The sequence below is a fragment of the Thermothelomyces heterothallicus genome, assembly GCF_042370625.1.
Source record: "Thermothelomyces heterothallicus CBS 202.75 unplaced genomic scaffold P884_scaffold_8, whole genome shotgun sequence".
Classification (NCBI taxonomy): Eukaryota; Fungi; Ascomycota; class Sordariomycetes; order Sordariales; family Chaetomiaceae; genus Thermothelomyces; species Thermothelomyces heterothallicus.
In genome coordinates, this window is record NW_027192569.1 from 1151194 (window position 1) to 1171896 (window position 20703).

Sequence of the window (20703 nt, forward strand, 5' to 3'; positions counted from 1 at the left end):
CGCCCTGCCTGCCGCGGTGCCCTCCTTTCGGCCGCAGGATTGGGATCCATGTCTGCCTGGTAGGCCCCCCCGTTTCCCCCGTGCAATCTGCAGGACCTGCGCATCCTGACCAGTCACAAAAATGCCGCAGGTAATCGATTACGTCAAAAGTCGAGATATTAGGAGGCCTCCACTCGCCTAGCGCATTCAGGGCGTCTCGGCCTACAGATCGGGGAACCTCCTTTGGTCACAATCGGACCGAATGCCAGCATAGCCGCGGCGAGACCTGCAGACGACCGGTTACGAAAGCGGCAGGTTGGCCTCCTGATGCAACTGCAATCTATTTTCCGGGGCACATGCCGGATTCAGGGTTGCGGCGGGCAGGGATGGTAAGGCCTTGCCAGCAAGGCGGCCGATGTGGCCCCCGAAGAGATGACGTGGCCTGGCTACCTTTGCTTTAACAACGGCGAGGCAGTTCGGGCTCGAGGAGGAACTGGTTGGTGGAAACAACGAGATTCTGCCTTGCCATCCAAGGCGGAAAAAGGGAGGGGAGGCGCATGCGGACAGGCGTTGGAGAACGCACGCCATCACTGCTTCGGCTCAGCCAGTTTAGGCGACCTTTGGCGACCATGGGCGACCATGGATTATGCAACCTCGGTCGAGGGTCGTGATTCGTGGCGATACGATATCCTGCGGCGGCTCCCCTTTCCTACGCCTCTCCTTTCTAGTCTCGGCAATTGCATGATTGGCAGAGTTATGAGAGACAGGTGATCGATGCCTCGTCCCTCCCGGCCCCGGCCTCCCGCGACCCCTTCTTGCGAGCCCCTTGGGATGGTGGAGCGGAGGGGGGAGTGGAGGGCCGGGTCCAGGTTGCCGATTCCAAGGTCGACTTTGCCTTTCTCCGCGCATGTATATATATTTCGCTCGTTCCCCAACATCTCAGCAATGCGACAATGGCCAGCTTGTACGCCAAATGCTTCCGGGAACTGTTCTTTTCACAACCTTTGACATCTTCTCTCCAATTTAACGGCGCGTTATCTCACCTGGAGCGCGATGGCAACAGTCTGCCTCGACAGCCAGATTTTTACGTCCCTCCTGTGGCGGCGGGTCCTAATCCTGCGAGTCCCGAGCCTGCCAGCCGCGGTTTTCGGGTTCGGGAGGGGAACCTCTCTACAGCGATCTTTGGGGTTCCTTTGCACCCACCGCTGCCGTAGGATGCGCACGATCCTCAACGCGGTGGTGCTGGAAAGTCACAGGCTGATGCTATCCTGATCCCAAGCGATGACGAGCTTAATGATCTTGATGGCCGATCCGACACATCTTTTGCGTCGCTTGACGGGCTTCAACCAGATGCACGCAACGAGGTGAAATCCAGCCGTGTTACTCTTATAGGTATGTGCCTGGATTCGCATTTCTCGGCAGGCCAAACATGTTGACACGCCTGAGCAGGCAAAGGTGTCGACGCTGCTACCGACGATAGCGACGCGCCGGAGCCCTCAGTTACCAGCACGGCCGGCCTAGACGATGCCTCGCCTGCCTCGCCTATAGCTCTGCACGCGGAGCAGGACCGACCGGTTCCAGTATCCCCAGCATCCCCGGCATCCCACCGTGCGCTCGTGTGCGCAGGGTCGTCTTGTCGACAGGGTGACGGATGTGCTAGGCACCCGAAACTCTCTGCATCTTACTATCGGCTTCGAAATGCCAAGTCGCCCAAGGCCAAGGCGGACAATGAGGGTAGCGAGGATGACGAGCCCGAGCTGGCCGATGCTGGACTGGCCCTGCAGCCGCCCTCCAGCCAAGACCGGCGCGATGTTGGGCAATGCAATGCCGATCTCAAAGCGGACCACCGCCCGACCTGTCCTCCGGTTCTAGATGACAGAGGAGAGCTGAATGGGATGTGTCCTGCCGTGCCGCCGCAAGCGGTGGAGAGCCGGGCAGGCACATCCACACTGTCGGAGGATGAGAGCAACCGCGAGCCCGAACCATCGGATGCCGGGCCACTCCTTCAGCCCTAGAGCCCATGCAGCGCCACCTCCGGTCGTGGGGTTGATCCACAACTGAGGTCCGGCAGCTGCCGCCTCTCTCAACATCGCGATTACCGTGACGACAGCGATCAGGCGAGTGTCCCAGAACGACGTAATCCTCTCGTTCCAGACGACAGGGGAGAGCAGGATGAGGATGGTTCTGTCGTGCCACCACAAGCACAGGATGGTCGGGCACGCATACCGAGATTGTCAGACGATGAGAGCAACAACGACCGTGAGGTGGCTAATACCGAGCCATTCATGCAGCCGTCCGCCAGCTAGGAGCGGGTCAACCATCACAACATCGGTCGTCGTCGACGTCGTTACGATACTAACGTCGAGGAGGACTGCTCTCCCATTGTGAGAAGTGACGCCAAGCAAGGCAAGGATGAGGATGTCGTCCGGCCGCCACGAGCGAAGCGCCGCAGAGTAAACACTTCGGCGGCCGCTACAACCCGCAGAACAGCGCCCAAGCGGCAGACGCGTCTGCGTTGCACCAACTCCCAATCACCACATGCTCAAAGACCATCACTAGCCCAAGGCCCAAAGCGCCGCCAAAGTCAGCGCAGCAGTTCCAAGCCGCAATCTTCAAGGGGGCCCGCTTTGGAAACGGAGACAGAGGCCCCTTTCGCAAGCTTTGAGGAATGGCCACTTGATGCGGTCCTCAAGCGCGTTTTCGTGGACGGGGTAGCGACTTTTCAGATGCAGTTCACGTGGAACCCTTGTACGAATCATGGACGAAATTACCACACACCGGAAACTCAGCGGCGCAAGCCACCAGCAGAGAAGGCTTCCTCGACAGCGCGCGCTCACCCTTTAAGAATGGCTTCCACGGTTCAGGAGGTTCAGGACGGCGACTATTTTCAAGTTGAGGACGTTCTGGACCAGCGACGGCGAAAAGGGTGGAAAGGGCGGAAAGGGGCGTGGGAGTACCTGGTCAAGTGGGCAGGGTATGGGCATGAGCATAATAGTTGGGAGCCTGGTGCGCATTTCAAGCAGTGTCCCGAGATCTTGCAGCAGTTCCACCAGAGGAAGGGATTGCCCACAACCTCTTGAATGTGAATTTGAGGCTGAATTTAGGGATGGTTGAGGTGGTGGGCACCTCAGTGCGTCAAATTGCTAGCGAACAGAGCAGATATTCATCTGTGCTTTATGTGATATTAACACAGTAGGGCCATTTAGTGAGCGCAGAGGAGATGTATTGTGCGGAAGGTGATGTGGAACATGTTGCCTCAATCGTGCATGACTTGGATGAGCCAGACATCAGACATAGTTAGTTTACATCTATTGCCTCGGTCACTTCTCTTATCATCTACATTTAGACCGCTGGCGACAGACAACGTGGAATCCCAATGTCGACTGAGCCCATTTACCCTGAGATGCCACAGTTCTGACAGAGGAAGGGATTGTCCATGACCCCTTGACGTGACGTCCACGGAGCGACGAGAGAAGTCGGAAAATGATACGGTAACGTACCTTTTCTGCCACTAAGTACGTACCTTTTCTGCCGGTGGCGCAGCTCGGCAACCCACGTGCTCAAAGCGGGGGTTGGCATGCCGGTTCCGTGTCCCTGCTTTCACGTTGTTCGGCACGGGTGTAATGGGCTGGGCCCCATGATGGCCTCGGCAACCCTCGGCCGTGGTATCATGACGACGTTATCCTGAGGAAGGCAGCGTCTGTGTGTTCCGGAGCACATAAGAGCTGGTGATAGTTGCCTGTCGTTAGGGTTCGAGGTGGATTCCACCGACAATGAAACGGGCGATTCGACTCCACGAGATCCCACTTTTATGGACCATGAAGGGCCCCAGCGCCAGAAATCCGACACACCGCACGATGCGGATGCTGGGAAGGAAGTCGGCTCACCCGCCAATGGGGTGAGCCGGGTGAGCCGGGTGAGCCTCGCCGCTTTTGTCGCGCGAGCGCGGGTGAGCGGGGTGAGCAAGCGGCTGGTGCGGCGCAGCGTGAGGAATGCGGCACCACGTGCCACCTTCACAGTGTTGACCAGCTCCGCAAGCTGTCGCCATGCTTTGGCGACCTCATCGCCGGGGATCAGTTCTTGTTCATGGCCACGTACTACATGTACTTCCCCTTCCTGACCTGCGAGGTGAAGTGCGGCGCCGCAGCGCTCGACATCGCAGACCGGCAGAACGCCTACAGCATGACGCTTGCGGTGCGGGCTATCGTCGAGCTCTTCCGTGCTGTTCAGCGCGAGGATGAGCTCAACCGGCAGATCCTCGCCTTCTCTGTCACGCATGACCACCGGTCGGTACGGATCTACGGCCACTACCCGGTGATAACTGGGAAAGACATCAAGTACTACCGGCACCCGATTCGTACTTTTGACTTCACAGACTTGGACGGCAAGGAGAAGTGGACAGCGTACCGATTCACCAAGAACGTCTACGATACATGGATGCCTAAGCGTTTCGAGAATATCTGTTCTGCCATCAATCAGTTGCCATCGGATTTGGATTTTGATGTCCTACTTTCTGAGGCGACTAGGCTTTCCCAGGATTTGGGGAACTTGATGCAGTCGGATGCTGGCTCCGCTTCTGTGCCGCAGGCGGTCACTCCAGGTACCTCATTTAGTGAGCCAAAGAGGAGGAAAGGATAAGGCCCGGAAGTGCCGTGAGGTGTTGGCGGGTAGATAGGATAGGATTCAATTGACCGTCATCTTGATCATGCTCACAACACACAGAAAACCGCACTCTCGGCGAGCTTGTCAGAGAGACTGCTTGGCACTTGATTCTCTCTCACCCACTGCTGCCCCATGGCCACTCCGCCGAAATCCGCGCCTTCCGTACCTGCCTGTCCCCACCCCTCTGACAACTCTGGCCCGCCGCCCAGCCAACGGGGTTCCCCGCCGGTGCGCGGCGTTCAAACATCTGCTCTGCCATCGATCAGCTGCCGTCAAATCTGGACTTTGATGTCCTACCACTTGCTAAGGCGACAGGGCTTTCCCAGGATATACGAAATCTGATGCAATCTGGTGCCTGCTCCGCTTCTGCTAGCGAGTGGGATAGCTAGTTGAGTATCGCCGAGCAGCAACTGGTCACTCCAGACACCTCGTCCCTTCCAGACACCGGGGATCAGGGCCGTTACCCCTGGATCAGTTGCGTGATCAGCCGAGGTTGAACGAATAAAAAGTCTTGGCCAACTGCAAAGCTCATCCTTCCACCGCCGGTTTCAAGGTCTCGCGCCCTTCACAGTTCAACGACCTCCTCTCGCTTCTCATGATCGACTCCGCGCAGTGTCGGCAGGAATCGACCCATTGTTCCCTCGCCAAGTCGGAAGCCAATGCTCCTCGTCTGTAGACAACCGCTGGCGGAAGCTCCATATTGCAGTTTCGAAGGTTTCCGTCCAACGTGCATGCGAGACAAAGCTCCCCAGAGTTTCGGAGAAGGTGGAGCACGACTCCCACGATTGGCGGCCGGTGTGGTTTCGGCGCGGAAAGCAAATCAACGATATCTGCGACTACGTCAACCGTCGCCCGAGAGAACAATGCGGGAGGGATAAACAATAAACTGTGGGCCTTAACAAGAAGCCCGGGCTAACTTCAGGAGCGCGGCAAGACCACAAAGAACTTGGCCTCGAGTGTGAGGACCTGTTAACGATATCAAGCTTGCCACCCTTTCCCCCTCGGCTCATTCTCGTGGTCAAGGACAGCTGAGACGAAACCTTACAACCACAAGGTGTGAACAGTCACTACTCCGTTTGTTGGTGGACGTGGACCAGGAGAGGAGAGTAACGGCGTTTGGGGAAGGGGCGGGGGCATCTGGGGCGACGGCGTGGCCGGCGATCTGGTGGGACCGGTTATCACGTTCTCCGAGTTGGCCAGTCTAGAGTATTGGTCGTACCAACCCATATGGCCATTCGATTTGGACACCCTGTCGACGAAGTCCAGGACCGCATCGAATTCCGTCATCTGGCAAGACCTGAACGTGAAACGAGACTGGGAGGTGAGGCGAGCGTCCGGCCAGTTTTTGAATTCGAGAAACCAATCGCAGGCTTCTTGGCCTGAGCCTGGAGCTGCAGAAGGCTCGACCGGCCAACCCCGCCGTTGAAACCAGGGCTTCGAGAGCGAGTCAACAGGCAGCCCATAGAGGAGCCGAGGGAAGGTGCTCCCAAGTTGTAGACAGGAGACGCCACGTGTCTTTGTGAGTTGACGCAAAGCGTGGTCATGTAGCTTCGGCCAATACCCCGCCGCCGGTGCGATGGCTGCACGAGAAGGGCAGCCAAAGAACGAAGCAAACACTCGCCGCCGTCGACGCAAGTGGTGTAAGTGGCACAGAATCCGAGCACCTGCGCGGTCTTAGGCTCTCGAACGTCGTAGTGCATCGCATATCCGTCGCGACAAAGCAATGTTCCGAATTGGTCGCGACTAAGATGAAGCATCTCGGGGAGGCACTGACACCACAGGTCAAGGACCGCCGACTGAAACGCCGCAAAGATCGCCCTGTGCTCCCGGTTCCCAGCTCTTCGTTCCCTGCCCACTCCGGCCCCACACCGCCGACGCGGCCCCACCCGATCCGCAATCCCCACTCCCCGACCGCACCCGTCTCGCCGGCCGACGCCGCATCAAAGCCACCCCCGACTCTGCGCCATAGCCTCGCCGAACGTCAATGATCGCACCCATTTTGTAGGAGTTCTCCGAAGAGGATACCGGCGGCGACCTCCAAGTCTAATGGGTCGAGGCCCCGTGCCCTTATCACCGTAGGAAAGGGCATTTCGAGTAGGCCCAACTCGCGGACATCACAGCAAGTCAGGATGACCAGGGGCCGATCCTCGCAGAAGGTTCGTACCCTTTCAGCCAGATCCAGTTGCGAGGGCTGTCCGTGACGGGGCGGCGCAACAACCACAGCAATTTCATCACTTCTGTCGACTTCCTCCGGAGCTTCGGTGTCTAGTGTGGGAAGCTTCATTCGAGTCTCGTCTTATCGATAAAGGCGTGTTTCTCACCTACAACCCGGGCGCGCAATGGAAGAGAATACACAACCCAAGCCAGCTTGCTGTTTCCCACGAGACACGAGGGATCACCTTGAAGGCTTACCGAAAAGTCCGTTTTCATACGGATAAATTTCCATCTGTCTTCTACTTCCACCCAGATCTGGATGTTTTCAGCCAGAGATCCAAGGCTTTCGTCAACGACTTCGGTCTCCGAATGAGCTCTCCGTCTCACCTTCCGTTGACCTTGTCCGACCTCGAACACATTCGTCATATCCAAGTTCGCATCCACGTAACAAGCGGCCGCGACGACTCCCGTGAGAGCAGCCAGCACCACCACGATCAGTTTTTCGAAATGTTCGAAAATTGTACAGCGGTCGAGACCTGTACATTCCGTTTCACCAACAATCGCACCAATCGCGTCTGCTACCCGTTGGTCGGCCGTCTGGTTCGCGAGACCAGGCTACCCTCCGGGCCTATCCTCGTCTACTCTGCGAAGCAAGCATCTCAGCCTATTCTCGAGACATTGCTAGCCGATGGAGTCGTCCTCTCTCAGCCTCATTGGGGCCAATTTGCGCTCTTCCGCGTAATTGACGCTAACTGCATTATGGCCAAGTTTGACGACAAGAAAAAACTCGAGACAGTCTTCCGGAGGTCGCTTTTGTACGGGAGACGGAGAAGAGAGTGCGGGCGATTTCCTGTAATGGTCAGCCTCAAGGGTCTACTTAATCATTTCCAAGACTATGTCAGGGGCCGCCGCTCAAGGAGCTTTGCTGACGAGATGTTATACTTAACCGGTTGGGGGATTTGCGGGATGAACTATGGAATTGGGGGAGCAGTCGCCCCATTTAATGAGGCCAGCTGGTGTTCCGGATTGGATCGGATGGGCGAAGATGAGGCTCTCCGTGATTTATTAGAATGGCGGGAATGGCGGGAATATTCAACAGACTCCCCCGATGAAGATACCTCGGACGAAGATACCTGGGACGAGGATACCTCGGATGAGGACTCTTCTGACGACGACTTCTAGCGGAACTCTCCTTTCAACTTTCCATTTTACTAACTAGATGAGATTGAGGTTGAGATTGCCGATTGGTTGGTCGACACGTGCTGCCGCTTGTGCGCTGATTTGGCTTTTCCCCCGCTTCCAAAAGCATGGTTCCCAACTTCTCCCTCTCCAGATCAAGAACATTCCTTCACCACACTACCTCACAATACCCAACACAAATATGCCAACCCTCTCAAAGTTCCTGCCCCTCAGGCGACTGCGCAGGCATAAAGTCACGACTAGCGACGCCGCGCAAGCGCCCAATCTACACATCAACAACAATGCGGTCGACGAGCAACCACAAGGCCAGCCCGCCCAAGCACAAGACACTGCGGCAGCACCCAGCCCGGCGGCGGCTGCTGATACTCCCATCTCACTAGAATCGCTGCCACCCGAGCTGCGACATAACATCCTCATCTTGGTCTTGGACATCCAAGATCTGAAGGCGTTGGTGCTCGCCTCGCCCGTCTTCCACCAGCAGTACTTGCTCGACCGTAAGGCCTTTCTCGGCCGCGCGCTAAAGGCCTCCCTGGGCAACGTCCTCATCGATGCGTATGCCGTGCGCACCTCGGCTTTGCTTCACGAGCAGCACCCCGCAGACAGGTTGTACCAGCTAGAGGAGACTACGGTCCGTCTCTTCATGGATAATTACGTCGCCTTGCGTTCCGTGTCCCTTAACCAGCTCCTGGCGGAGGTCATCACCTCCGAGGACGATCTCGCTGCCATGGCCAGCTTCTACTGCTCCGTTGCAGGCCCGCTTGTGCAGCAGTTCGCCGCCCTTTTTCTACGCCACCTCGACCCTTCGCTCCCCGTCGGTAGCCTATCCAGGATCGAGCGTACGCGTTTGCTCCGCGCGCTCTACCGCTTCCAACTCTATTGTAACTTGTTTGGTGTCGGGCCTCGGGGATATTGCTCACAGCCGCCGCTGGACATATCGGAAATCCTGCCTTTTTTCTTCTGTGTCTTTCGCCCCTGGGAGATCGAGGAGATCCATTGTATCTATATCATTATGCGAGAAAAGTACGAGGCCGTGTTTGATGCCATTCGGGCCGATGTCGCCAGGGATAATCCGAGATTCAGCGGTTGGCGCCGGCCTGACACCCCTCCAGGCTCATTCGACCTCGGTAGTGAATGTAAGTTGACTTTGAGTCGAGTGGTCTCTTTCCTCTCCGTTTTTTTTTTCTGACAACCTGAAAGTCCTCCGCGAATCTCTCAGACAAGGCACCGCCGCACGAGGCCTGCGAGTCTTCTCCAAGGTGTTACAGACCACCGACCACGAGAAGCTGGTCAAGCGCATGCAGAAGTATATGCGGCTGCAGTGCGTCTTCATCGAGCCCATCCTGAACTGGACGAGTCAAGACCTGCGGCGCAGGGAACACCCCTCCGAAGAGGACCGGGCCGAGGCCAGGCGCGAGCGGCTCCCGTTTTTGGGCGACAAGGAAGACGCGCCACCGCTGGCGTGGGTCATTTTGTGGAGGGGCAAGTATGTCAATGAGTACGGCGACGTAATTGACTACCGCCTCAAGAAATGGGGTTTTATTTTCTGGGACTGCCGGCGCTTGAATGAGAGCGGTGCCAAGCACTATATACGGGGTGAACGGAGATAGGGAGCAGTGGCTGGTTGAGTTTGCAAGGCACGTTATGCCAGAGTCAACGGCGGAGGCTGCAGGGCGGACCCTGCAGACCAAATGTACATACAAGCCGGACAGTCTCCGAGAACAGATGCAATGGTTCATCAACTCAATACGCATGTATTACCCTTGACCAAGTGTTCCCAACACCAGTTAACTGAAACTGGCACTATCGTTCAGTCCCACCCCCCGACTTGTTCCTTAGCCCCTCGTTATACGCCGTTCCAGGCTATCGATGATCTATCTATATGACTGGCCCCGGTATACCCGATGATGACGCCGCCGTCCATTGTCATGCAACCATACGGAAACGACCCTGATCTCCCATGACCGAACCCAAGCGCCCCTCTTTATTTGGTAACCCATGCAGTGTCCGCCTGATACCCGATCCCAAAGCGCCAACGCCAGCCGTACCGATCAGAATGCATGCCCTGAACAAACACCCGTGACGCCACAACCCCGTCTATGTCGGGTGACCCAGACGACACCATCAGCCACCACCCACCGTCCCCAAAACGGCCCTCTTCCCAAGGACAACGCACCAGGCAAAAAGAAAAAAGAAGAAAGAAAAGGAAAGCTCATATCGCCGTAAACTTGACCATCCGCTCCTCAATCTGCAGCTGCACGTGACGCGGCAGGCTCCCGAGCGGCGTCCAGTTGGGCACGTGGTGAGGCCCGCGGGTCATATAGACGCGGGCGCGCTCGCCGTTGCGGCTCGCGTTGGGCGGGTAGTAGGGCGTGCGCCGGGCCGGGCGGACGAGCAGCGGCAGCCCTCCTCCTCCTCCCGCAGTACTGAAGGTGCCGGTGCCGGGCCCTAGCCCGCCCATCTCGACGTCTACGTCGGCGTCGGCGTTGAGTAGGGTGTTGGTGGTGGTTTTTATTGATGAGAGGTCGGAGAGGGCTGAGGAGGATGTGGTGCTCCGGGACCGGGACCGGGTCGGCAGGCGGCGCGTGTGGATGCGCTGGGAGAGGGTGGGCCAGCGGAAGGGAGGGGTGGTGGTGGTGGTGGAAGAGGAGGAGCCTGACAATAGCGGCGGGCTGCCGGTGCCGGCCGAGGAGGAGCTGCTCAGGCTGAGGCTGCCCGGGGAGCGGGCGGGGCGGTGGCTGCTGGGCGGGCTGGGGAAGCTGGCGCTGCTGAGCGAGGAATAACTCAGGCTGTGGGTGGGCCGGTGGGGGGTGCTGGGCGGCGAGGGCAGGTCGAAGTAGTCGAGCAGCGAGCCGTCGGAGGGGACCAGGGTCGGGGAGCTGGATAGGTGCGACGCGGTGGGCTTGGGCAGGATATCCTCCATTATATCGTCGTCCGCTGGCGCGTTGGAGAGGGACCGGAGTCGGTCCGGGGTGTAGCCCCTGCTGCGAAAGACGGCATTTTGTTGGTTTGGGATTGATGTAAACTGCCAGGAAAAGGCAAAAAACAAGGGAAAAAACAAAAATAAAAATAACGCCAGCACTGTGTGCAAAATGTAACAATGCTGTAAGACTCGACGAAGAATTCTGCCTTAAGACCTGAGAACGGATTAACCGCACTGGTAGCCAGACCTTAGTAAGGTTGTCCTGTTGTGGAGCCCTCTGTGCCCCACACTCCTGCAGACCGCCCAGCCCACACTTGGTGCAGGGGTTCCCACTCCGCACCACAGCCCTCTCAACACCACACACAAGATCATCACGCATGGCACTGCATCTCTCTCTCTCGGTGCAACATATCCCGCACGGCGACCTAACCGGCGCGCGTCCGGTTTTATTATTCGTATAAGATATACCCCTGGTTAGCGGACCTGCGTTAGCTGCGTAAGCCGGGTTGGAGGTTTATTGGCCGTGGACGCTCGTATATTTCGGGCGCTAAAATTAGGGTTACCCGCAAGTCTGGGACGCCGTGTGAGAGACGAGCAATACGTAGGCGAGGCGCAAGGGTACTGCAAGTACTACTCAATTCTGCTAATCGAAAGCTGAGGAAAGGAAGAAGGAGAAGATACAAGATGCGCATCTGTGCCTGGAGGAACATTTATGCCTGGAGGAACATTTATGTTCCGAAAGGTTCCTTTTGCCTGGAGGAACATTTATGTTCTGAAAGGTTCCTTTTCCGAGCTTTTCCGAGCTTTGCCTGGACACAAAATGCACGGGCCTCTTTTTCGCCTCTTTGGGAGACGACCCACATAATTCCGCTGCATCTGGAATCGGCCCGCCCAAAGCCACAAGTGGCTGTGGCTGCAGTGCCCTGGCACTCGAACAAGTGGCTGCACCCGATTATAGGAGCAAGAGGTCCACGGCAGGGAGAAAGAACCCAAGCCCGGACCAGCTCTTTGTGTCTTTTTTCGGCTCCGGTTCCATTATAAAAACCGTAGTTATGTGAGTCGTTGGGATCCTTTGCCTGTACTCTCGTGGCTGGCAGGACGCCACATCCTGTTGGATGCGGGACGCAATCCGGAAGAGAACGTGGTGATTGTTTCCTGCCGAGTTGTGGGCAACGAGGCAACCAAGGCATACAGGGCGGTCTGGAGAGGCAGAACCCAGAGTGGGTCCTCTAATACATCCGGTATGCCATATCCGGGGGCCACATCCGGGGCCGATCCCAGCCAAGAGCGAGCAGGTGGTGGCTTTGGTCTTGACAGGTTTATTTATGATGGAGCGCTGGTGTTCTTACTATTTATAGGAGTATCTGTGAGGAAGTGGCTGTGGCTGTAGTGTCCCGGAGTGTCCTGGGGCCCGTAACAAGTGGCTGTAGTGGGCCTGATTCAGCTGATGACTAACGTCTGCTTCTTTCGTTCTTAGGCGCGGGGGAACTTTAAAGCGAAGCGAACTTTCCGAGATGTTCATGACCTGCTCAAAGCACGGACCTTTCTGCTTCAGCGCTGCCCCGCACTCGGGCCATGGAATGAGTGTTGACACGGGCCTCAAAAGTGACAGCTCATGTACCCGGTGGTTAGTGCTGACTAATTAGTTCAGTACTACCACCTGTCTCCCGACAGGTGGGGCTAAAACCCCCGGACATGCCAATATTACCGGATACATCACCACCAAATTTCCTATACTTTCGTATCTATACAAAAGGTACTATTAAGTTCAATTACCCTCGTAATAGTAGCCTTAAATAGCTATAAATAGTCTAATTGTAAACTAGGTTCTGAAAAGCTTAAAAACGTAGTAAAATTCAATTCTATCCGGTTATAATTAGTTAAACAATTGGTTATATAACTCGCCTTCGTCTCCCTCTCCCTCTATATTATACTCCTTATCCCTATTGCTCTTAATTATAGTAATACCTTCTCTTTTAGCCTCCTAGCGATAGTTATTATCTTCTATCCCTAGTATTACTATCCCTAGTATTACTATCCCTAGTATTACTATCCCTAGTATAGCTACTACTAACTTATAGGCATATTACTTCTTAAACCTCCTAATATCCTTAATAATAGTTATATACGGTAACTTCTTCTTGACCCTAGATAGAGATAATAACTTAGTATCCTCCTCTTACTTATCTTTACTATCTATAAAGTCAAATCTATCATTATCGCTATCGTCAATTAACATTATAGACGTACCGCTAATCTATATCCTAGGACGCTTAGGGGATAGGAGTTTAACTTCCAATAACGGCTTCTTCGCTAACTAAGGGATTAGGACTTCCTTTCCATCTCTTAAGTCGAAAAACGCTAGTAGCTAATATTCCTTTAGTAGAACCTAAAGAGGGTAGTTATTATTAAGAGGAAGATAATTATTCTTATTAGTCTTTTCTAGGAATTTAGTAAAGGTTGCTATATAAAGGCGATACCTATTAGTACTAGGAATCTTATTTTTAGGGTACTTCTTCTAGACTTTATATTCTTCCTTATAATCTTATTTAATCTGCTTAATGGTAATATAGGTAGCTTTTTGGCTAGTATCTTAAATAGCCTTAGTATTCTTCTAAGCCTAGATCTCCTAAATCTAACGAATATACTAAATAGTTATATTTGTTATAACCTCTCCTATTAGCTTAATAAATTAGCCTTATATTTTCTTAGTAGATAGTATAGCTAGATAGGCTCTCTTGTCCTTTATAAAGTTCTTAAGATATTTACATACTAGCTAACCCTTATTAACTATTAATATAATATCCTAAAAATGTTCTTATATTAGTAAACTAAAAAGCTTAAGATACTACTCTTAGATATAATTAATACCTTTTTTATATATACCTATTACTTACTATTAGGAATTATTATAGGATATCTAATAGCTATACTAGATAATACTTTCTCTTTAATCTAGTCTATTATAATATATTAGTTTAGTAGAAAAAGACTAGTCTTTTCGAATCCTACTATAATATTTTAACGTCTAAAACTAGCCTCCCAGATTTCCTAGAATCCTTTGACAAAGTCTGCCTATATAAATATAAGATCGCTATTTTAAACTACCTACTAGAGATATTATTAATATACTTCCTTGAGATAGCGAAAGACCCTTATATCTATTAGCTAGATAAAATGTATTAAATAGGGAGGGAGGAAGATAATAAGAATGTCAAACAAGAGATAGTATTTATAAAGTTTAAGGTTATAATATCCTATAAAGTTATCTAGGATAAGTAGCCGATATATATATTCTTCTAATAGTATAGATATATAGACTAAATCTTTAGGAGTAATATTATCTAGGTTAATAAAGTATATACTAAGAGTAGAACTATAGTTATAATAGTTATAACCAAACTATTCCTTAAAGCTTATACTATACTATTAGAACTTAATATAGATAGTAAAGGAGTATTTATTAAAATGATATATCTAATCTATTATTATCTTAGAGTTATTAAATACTATATCTAACTTATAGAATTATATCTCGTTATTAAGACCTTTAATATCCTAATCTTCTAATAGCTACTATTTAAAGATATAGAATACTAGAATAGTATTACTAACTATATTTCTAATACCAATTAGGCTTATTAACTCTCGATTATAAAGATTTAGAATCTCTAGCTAAGAAATTACTATAGTAAACATTCTATATTAATATCTAAGGGAAGGAACTAACCTTCTTCTTCTTATCTATTTTAACTATTAAGATCTTAAACTACCTATTTAACATTATAAGTATATATCTAGTCTTATCTATATTCCAATAGCCAGATATAATAATCTTATATATTTCGATAGTATCCTTAAGTTTATTAAAGAATACCTCTAGATCTTCTACCTACTACTTAGCTAAGAGTTAGTTTACTTCGACTAGTTTAAGGAATATTAGCTAAAACTATAGATAATCCTACTTCTAACGTAACCACTAGTACTTACTAATAGGAGGGCAAGGAAGATTATAATATACCTATAAACAGTTAGTAGTATCTTCGAGAAGATCTTTAATAGCAAGAGAACCAGATTCGATAAGCTAGTATACGTATCCTTCGAGGGCAGAATCTTTATCGTTTCGAAGCGACCGAGGTCTTCTAATCGCGTTGCTACTAGTAGCTAGAAGACCAATATCCTTTAAAGACTTCAAGTGCCGGCTAACCTAGGTCTTTCTAGTCTTGAATAGTTAAGCCGTGTGCCGTATATTGGGTTCGTTTCTATAGGGTAAGCGGCTGGTTCGGTGGCGCGTTCGAGCGGTAAGGAGCCATTTGGCGGCCTGTATACTGGCTGGTTCCTAGATATGGTCGGTTAGAGGTATTATATATAGGAAAGTGGTTAAATTGGGCTTATGGCAGTGGTTATGTCTTCGAATATAGGGAGTTGACTAGTAAAATTGGACATATATTTGGACGCGTACCTGTCCGGCAATATTGGTATGTCCGGGGGTTTTGGCCCCACCTGTCGGGAGACAGGTGGTAGTACTGAACTAATTAGTCAGCACTAACCACCGGGTAGTGGTATATTCACTATAGGAGCAACCATAAACAGGTAAGTTACGATACCGTCTCGGACCAGAGCGACGTGTCGTCTTTGTCGACGGCTTCAGCATCCTACGCAGATTCGGCCATGGCGTCCCATTCCTGAAACCACGTCTCGTGTCTATGGTTTCGTTCGAAGCGGCGCCTGCTCTCGTCCCCTAATTTTTCGAGCCTGAGGACCGCCTCTCTTATATCTTTGTCGAGCACGTTCTTCGGCTCGATAAAGTCGCCCTATGCCGGTTTCCGGAACAGGTATAGTCCCTCCTAGCTCTCCGCTCTTGACAGTTGCACGTACAGGCTCATGAAGCTAGGCCGCGTTGCCGTGCTGCTGCTATAGACGCCTTTAAGGTTAAGGAGGACATCTGAGAACTGCTTGCCCTGGCTCTTCTGATCGGTTATGGCGAAAGCCGGCGTACAGAGAGGGCCCGTCCTATAGGTGACCTACCTGAACCCTGGCTTACCTCTTGACCTGGCTTCCTTGCCGCGTATAGCATTAGGGATAGCGACCGTCTTGCTCTTGATCAGGATCGTGCCGTTAGGGAGCCCGGGGATGGCGAGGCCCGCGCTATCATCTGACTCAAGGAGGACGGCCACGGGGGGTCCAAGGTAGAGCGTCGCGTCGCTAGCGAGGGCGATGGTACCAGCGGCAAGATCGGGGAAGATATCGGCGGCTTAGAAGGGCGCGCCGTTGACCACCTTCAGCCCGACGAACTGGTGTCGCGTCACTACCACCAGCATCCCTTGGGCATAGAAGAACAGGCCCGGCGTCGGTAGCTATAAGTCGTCTCCGTGGCAGAGCACGTTACGTAGCTCTTCTACGTACAGCCGCTTTCCCGCCTCGGTATAGTGCTTAGTGACGAAAATGGAGATATACTTGCCGTGGGCACGGGTCCACTGGACGACCGCTACCATGTTCAGGTCCTAGCGGTCGAAGTTCAGAGGCGTGATAGCCCTTAGGCCATCTACGAAAGAGGTCCGAGACGATAGGGTATAGACGCGGCGATACAGCCGCTCGAAGTCCAGCTCGGTCTGCTCGCCGTTACGCAGGCGCCGGAAGAAGCCCCTCAGCCTTGGATAGCCGGCCGCGCGGACCTGTTCGCGGAGGATGACGACGGTCGCGAACTGTAGGAACAGCTTATGTGTAGCTAGGTGCTTTGCCGAGCTCTCCGGTCTCTGTCCGCCGCCGTCCCTAGGCACTGGCAAGAGGACGCTGGTCTATAAGACAGGGTCGAACTAGAAGAAGTCACCAAAAAACATGACCATTGGGATCCCACCAAACGGTCGATGCTGATCGTCCCTGTACTGCCGTAGCCAGCTGTCGACCGCCGCGAGCGGACGACGGTCGTAAACTGGAGGAATAGCTTGTATGCTACTAGGTGCTTTGCCGAGCTCTCCCGTCTCTGTCCGCCGCCGTCCCTAGGCACTAGCAAGAGGAGGCTGGTCTACAGGACGGGCTCGAACTAGAAGAAGTCGCTAAAAAAACATGACCATAGGAATCCTACCAAACGGGCGATACGGGTCGTCCGTATACTACCCCAGACGGACGTCCACCGCCGCGAGTGTCAGCGTCATCACCGATTAGCGCAGTCGCGTTGTTGTGGCCCCCGTCAGGAGCAGCGTAGGGAGTTCGTTCTTTCAGCCGGAACATGTTCTTGATGGCGATCTCTCTGGTAATAAGAACTGGGATTCCAGGATGAGGATATCGACTACAGTGGTAAAGACGACGATACGATTGACACTGTCCGCGACAGAGGACCTTGGTGACGACGTCGAGCATTTCGACAACACTGGCGACGTCCATACCGACGATGACGCCGCTATCGACTGTCTCTATCCACCTAAGAAAGTGTTACTATCTTTGTACATATGCACGCAACACCAAGTATCCCGTTCTCCGTTTCCATCCGTTTTCCTCTCCCATAGATAAGCCGGTTGCCTAAACCTTCGCCAAGACTGGCGATAGAGTCAAAATGGGACCACAAGAACAAAAATACATACAACCACAAGAACAAAAATACATACAACACCGGGGATTCGCTAGTCGTCACCGACCCAACTACTAATCCAGCCCTTGCCAGTTTATCTAGGGGAGAGCGGACGGGATCCCGAGTTCTCTGGCAGGTATGGTTATATGTGGCAGTAAGACGAAGCGGGAAGACCTAAGCTAAGTAGGGGTGATCTTGGAAAACCAACAGCCAGCATCCACGGTGATCACACAGATGTTCTGCTTACGACAGTGGGTTTGGGTGCTTCAGAGCACCCAGAAGTAATTGAAGCCGATCATTATCCTCATCTCCAGAGATGAGCATCTGCCTCCTTGGGGTTCTGGACCGACAGCAGATCTGATGGACTCCACCGTTCGGATCATGGTGATTCTTGGGACCACACCAACCTCCTATCTAATCCAACCCTAACCCTGGCACGGGCGAGACCCGTGACACACGGAGCCTCACGTCATGCTTCCGGAACGGACCTCCGGAACAGACCTTCGGAGCGGCCCATGCGGACCATGGGGAGCGGTGCACGCTAACCACCCTCTGGTCAGATATAGAGGGTGCCTCTGGAGCCGGATTTTCCTCTGTTTTCCTCTTCCTTCTGCATGTTCAGTGTACTCGTTGAGACGTCACCAGCTAGTTGCAATACACTCGCTGGGACCGTTACATTCGCTGCTGATACTACTCCATTCTCTAAAATCACAAGATGGGGAGAAAAGGAAGAGAAGCTGGAAGAGCTCTCGCGATGAGGGGTTAATGTCAGAGATAAGTGGGGCGAAACCCACATCCTAACAACACTGTGGAGGTGGCACGTGGTGCCGCATTTCTCACAGCCCTCCTGAAAGGTCTAGCCGCGAGTATTCCACAAAGAATTGATGAAGAGGTCGTCGAGATTGGGGAGTATAGATAGTACCCGAGAGCGGCCAATATACTCGACCTACTGCCGCGGAGAAGCTTCCGAGCCGCCAACGAGCGGTAGTCCAGCGTCGGCGCTCGTACCGTCTATGTGAGAGATGAGCGATATGGGTCGCGAGGCTCGATGGCACTGCAAATACCACTCTATTCCGTTAATCGTAAGCTGAGGAAAAGAGAGGGAAAAGATCAAAATACAGGCGTGGGCCGTGGAATAAGTGTGGTGAGCGCACAGGCCACTGTTTTCAACAAGTGCATGACCAGGAATGCGCATCCAATCCTAACCCCTGATCCGAATGCATAAGGCACCGGGCGCATTCTCCGTCACAGTCTAGGCTAACGATAGTTATATACGAGCAGCGGTGGATAATATCTATAATCTGGTTCTATTCTGCTTTCTCTGCTGGGTCCTCCTGATCGATATATATATAATCGACCCAGAGATAGCCGAACCCCAGCTCCTTGGTAAACGTGATGGCATCGTTGATGGTGGCGGGAAGCACGGGAGGCAGCGGGCCGATACCGACACTGACCTACGAGGCGCCGCCCCAGATATAACTGAGAGCGGGGTACGGGATATTGCCGCCGGGATGTCGGACCACCTCTCGAGCGTTGACGTCGATGAGTTTGATCCTGGGCAGCAACGAGGATGTTGGGGGGTGGTATGTGTCGCCGTGGCGAGCCGAGCAAAGTCTCAGCCATTGCCCTATAGCAGCGTAGTCCACTCCATGATTGCGGACTTTCCGGGCCGGGAGAAGAGGCGGAGGGCCAGCGTCCGGAAATGCGGACGTACCTTCTGAACTTCTCTGCTGTCGTTCCTATCCATATAGCGGCTGCTGACACTGGCGTAGAGCTGCTTGTACTGGCGGAAATACTCCCACGATGTGCCCCATGATTTGATCCTGTAGGACTGGCAGAGATATTCGAGGAAATCCATCGCCTCCGTCCGGTCGGCATTCCTGATCACATTTTGCCAGGAACCCCAGCGCTCCGCGTCTTTGCAATAACTGCGTAGCTTCATTAGCCAAAACTCGGATACAAAACGCGAGGGTGCCTTCTCGTTACCTCTTCCATTTTCGTAGTATACCGGCAATGCTGATCTTGGTGTTGTCGGCATAGTCAGGCTTGAGGAACTGGAAGTTCTTGAGCTGTTCGCGAAGCGCTGCGTGCTGCCCGGCCGTGAGCGCCTTCGGTCGCTTCGCAACCCGCCTCTCCTCCTCTCGTTGCGTGAAGCGCTGGACAAAATCCGTATTGTAACGCCGGTCTCCTGCGAGCGGCTGCGGCGGGCGACGTGGTGCCATGGCGACGGCGTCGACTGTCGTGCGCAGAGCCGCCGACTCCAGTGACAGAAAATCGACGAGCCGGGCATGACGGAAAGCGCGAGGGTCGTCATTTTGAGGGCTTGCTGCGCCGGGCGCCGAAGATGGATGCCAGGTTCAAGAAAACGGATTCCTGGACTCTTGGGCGGACTGCTTGTCGGAAACCAACCGACCAGAGGACCGCGGTGGAGAATCGGAAGGGTGGCTTTGCGGCCCTGCGGCAGGGGTTAAGTGGAGCAGGACAGGGAGGGGAGTGGGGGCTTGCGCAGGTGGTGAGGTACCGAGTACCTGGCTGTGACCCGGCGCCCCGCACTGTTGAGGCACCCGAAAATGGCGGCGCTGCCCTGCCAAATCCGGCGGCCAGAACAGCAAGTTCTCGACTTAATGTGTAATATAACCTCAAAGTCTACCATCTTCCTAGAAGACTTAACTTTATACCAGACATATTAAGCAGATTAAGCGCCTTAGGAGACCCTAAACCTTCTAAACGACTAAATAGATTAGCCGTACTTAACGATATTTAGTTCGCTTTTGCTAAGGCATAGATAGATTCTAATCTTAAGGTAAAGTTCGTTAACGGTTACAAGGCTAATACTAAGTATACCCCTATTATTAAGGATCTTATTAAAAACAAGCGTATAGATAGGACTATTGACGATAAGGGTATTGCTATTTTTTCGCGCTATAGGCTACCGTTTGTCCTAATTAACGAGCTCCTCTACTATATCTGCCTAGATAATATATACATGCTATACGTTCCGTCGAGCCTCGTATAATATATCCTAAGCTTGGCCTACGATAAAAAGCATTACTTTAGAACTAATAGAATGATATATAACTTATATAGTATCGCGATCGATAGAAAAACTAGGTATATATAGGACTACGTAAAGTACTACCTTGTCTATCAAGTTAACGCTACCGATTGTAATCTTCCTATAGGTAACTACTAGCTAATTCGCCTATCTAATGCGCTACCT

At 52.6% G+C, this 20703-nt stretch overlaps 8 protein-coding genes across 8 annotated transcripts; 5 read left to right on the forward strand and 3 right to left on the reverse strand.

Annotated features, from left to right (window-relative positions):
- Nucleotides 1-932: 932 nt before the first annotated feature.
- P884DRAFT_269098 (uncharacterized protein) lies at nt 933-1994 on the forward strand (the record flags this gene model as incomplete). The annotated part of the gene is made up of 3 exons (XM_069442250.1): nt 933-1130; nt 1194-1371; nt 1429-1994. The coding sequence occupies 3 exons, from the start codon at nt 933-935 to the stop codon at nt 1992-1994; spliced, it is 942 nt and encodes a 313-aa protein (XP_069298629.1).
- A 1625-nt stretch (nt 1995-3619) lies between these two features.
- P884DRAFT_258551 (uncharacterized protein) lies at nt 3620-4682 on the forward strand. The gene has a single exon (XM_069441248.1). The coding sequence runs from the start codon at nt 4066-4068 to the stop codon at nt 4615-4617; it is 552 nt and encodes a 183-aa protein (XP_069298630.1). The 5' UTR covers nt 3620-4065; the 3' UTR covers nt 4618-4682.
- Nucleotides 4683-5771: 1089 nt separating this feature from the next.
- P884DRAFT_323763 (uncharacterized protein) lies at nt 5772-6868 on the reverse strand (the record flags this gene model as incomplete). The annotated part of the gene is made up of 2 exons (XM_069445449.1): nt 5772-6489; nt 6636-6868. Coding segments are annotated over 2 exons (798 nt in total), but the record flags the coding sequence as incomplete, so codon positions are not given.
- Nucleotides 6869-6963: 95 nt separating this feature from the next.
- P884DRAFT_258553 (uncharacterized protein) lies at nt 6964-7983 on the forward strand. Its single transcript, XM_069441249.1, has one exon. The coding sequence runs from the start codon at nt 7165-7167 to the stop codon at nt 7975-7977; it is 813 nt and encodes a 270-aa protein (XP_069298632.1). The 5' UTR covers nt 6964-7164; the 3' UTR covers nt 7978-7983.
- Nucleotides 7984-8176: 193 nt separating this feature from the next.
- P884DRAFT_276976 (uncharacterized protein) lies at nt 8177-9602 on the forward strand (the record flags this gene model as incomplete). The annotated part of the gene is made up of 2 exons (XM_069443026.1): nt 8177-9128; nt 9193-9602. The coding sequence occupies 2 exons, from the start codon at nt 8177-8179 to the stop codon at nt 9600-9602; spliced, it is 1362 nt and encodes a 453-aa protein (XP_069298633.1).
- Nucleotides 9526-10300, forward strand: P884DRAFT_258555 (uncharacterized protein). Its single transcript, XM_069441250.1, has one exon. The coding sequence runs from the start codon at nt 9991-9993 to the stop codon at nt 10216-10218; it is 228 nt and encodes a 75-aa protein (XP_069298634.1). The 5' UTR covers nt 9526-9990; the 3' UTR covers nt 10219-10300.
- Nucleotides 10301-15570: 5270 nt separating this feature from the next.
- Nucleotides 15571-17146, reverse strand: P884DRAFT_276977 (uncharacterized protein; the record flags this gene model as incomplete). Its single annotated transcript, XM_069443027.1, has 7 exons — nt 15571-15729; nt 15790-15928; nt 15968-16169; nt 16305-16419; nt 16465-16713; nt 16759-16847; nt 17074-17146. The coding sequence occupies 7 exons, from the start codon at nt 17144-17146 to the stop codon at nt 15571-15573; spliced, it is 1026 nt and encodes a 341-aa protein (XP_069298635.1).
- Nucleotides 17147-18356: 1210 nt separating this feature from the next.
- On the reverse strand, nt 18357-19705 carry P884DRAFT_323779 (uncharacterized protein; the record flags this gene model as incomplete). Its single annotated transcript, XM_069445450.1, has 5 exons — nt 18357-18932; nt 18978-19110; nt 19198-19213; nt 19246-19411; nt 19470-19705. 5 exons carry the CDS (start codon nt 19703-19705, stop codon nt 18791-18793), a joined length of 693 nt encoding a protein of 230 aa, XP_069298636.1. The 3' UTR covers nt 18357-18790.
- Nucleotides 19706-20703: the final 998 nt, after the last annotated feature.

Coding starts and splice junctions, on each gene's coding strand:
- P884DRAFT_258551 (XM_069441248.1), top strand. CDS start 4,066: ATGGCCACGTACTACATGTACTTCCCCTTCCTGACCTGCGAGGTGAAG.
- P884DRAFT_258555 (XM_069441250.1), top strand. CDS start 9,991: ATGCAGTGTCCGCCTGATACCCGATCCCAAAGCGCCAACGCCAGCCGT.
- P884DRAFT_258553 (XM_069441249.1), top strand. CDS start 7,165: ATGAGCTCTCCGTCTCACCTTCCGTTGACCTTGTCCGACCTCGAACAC.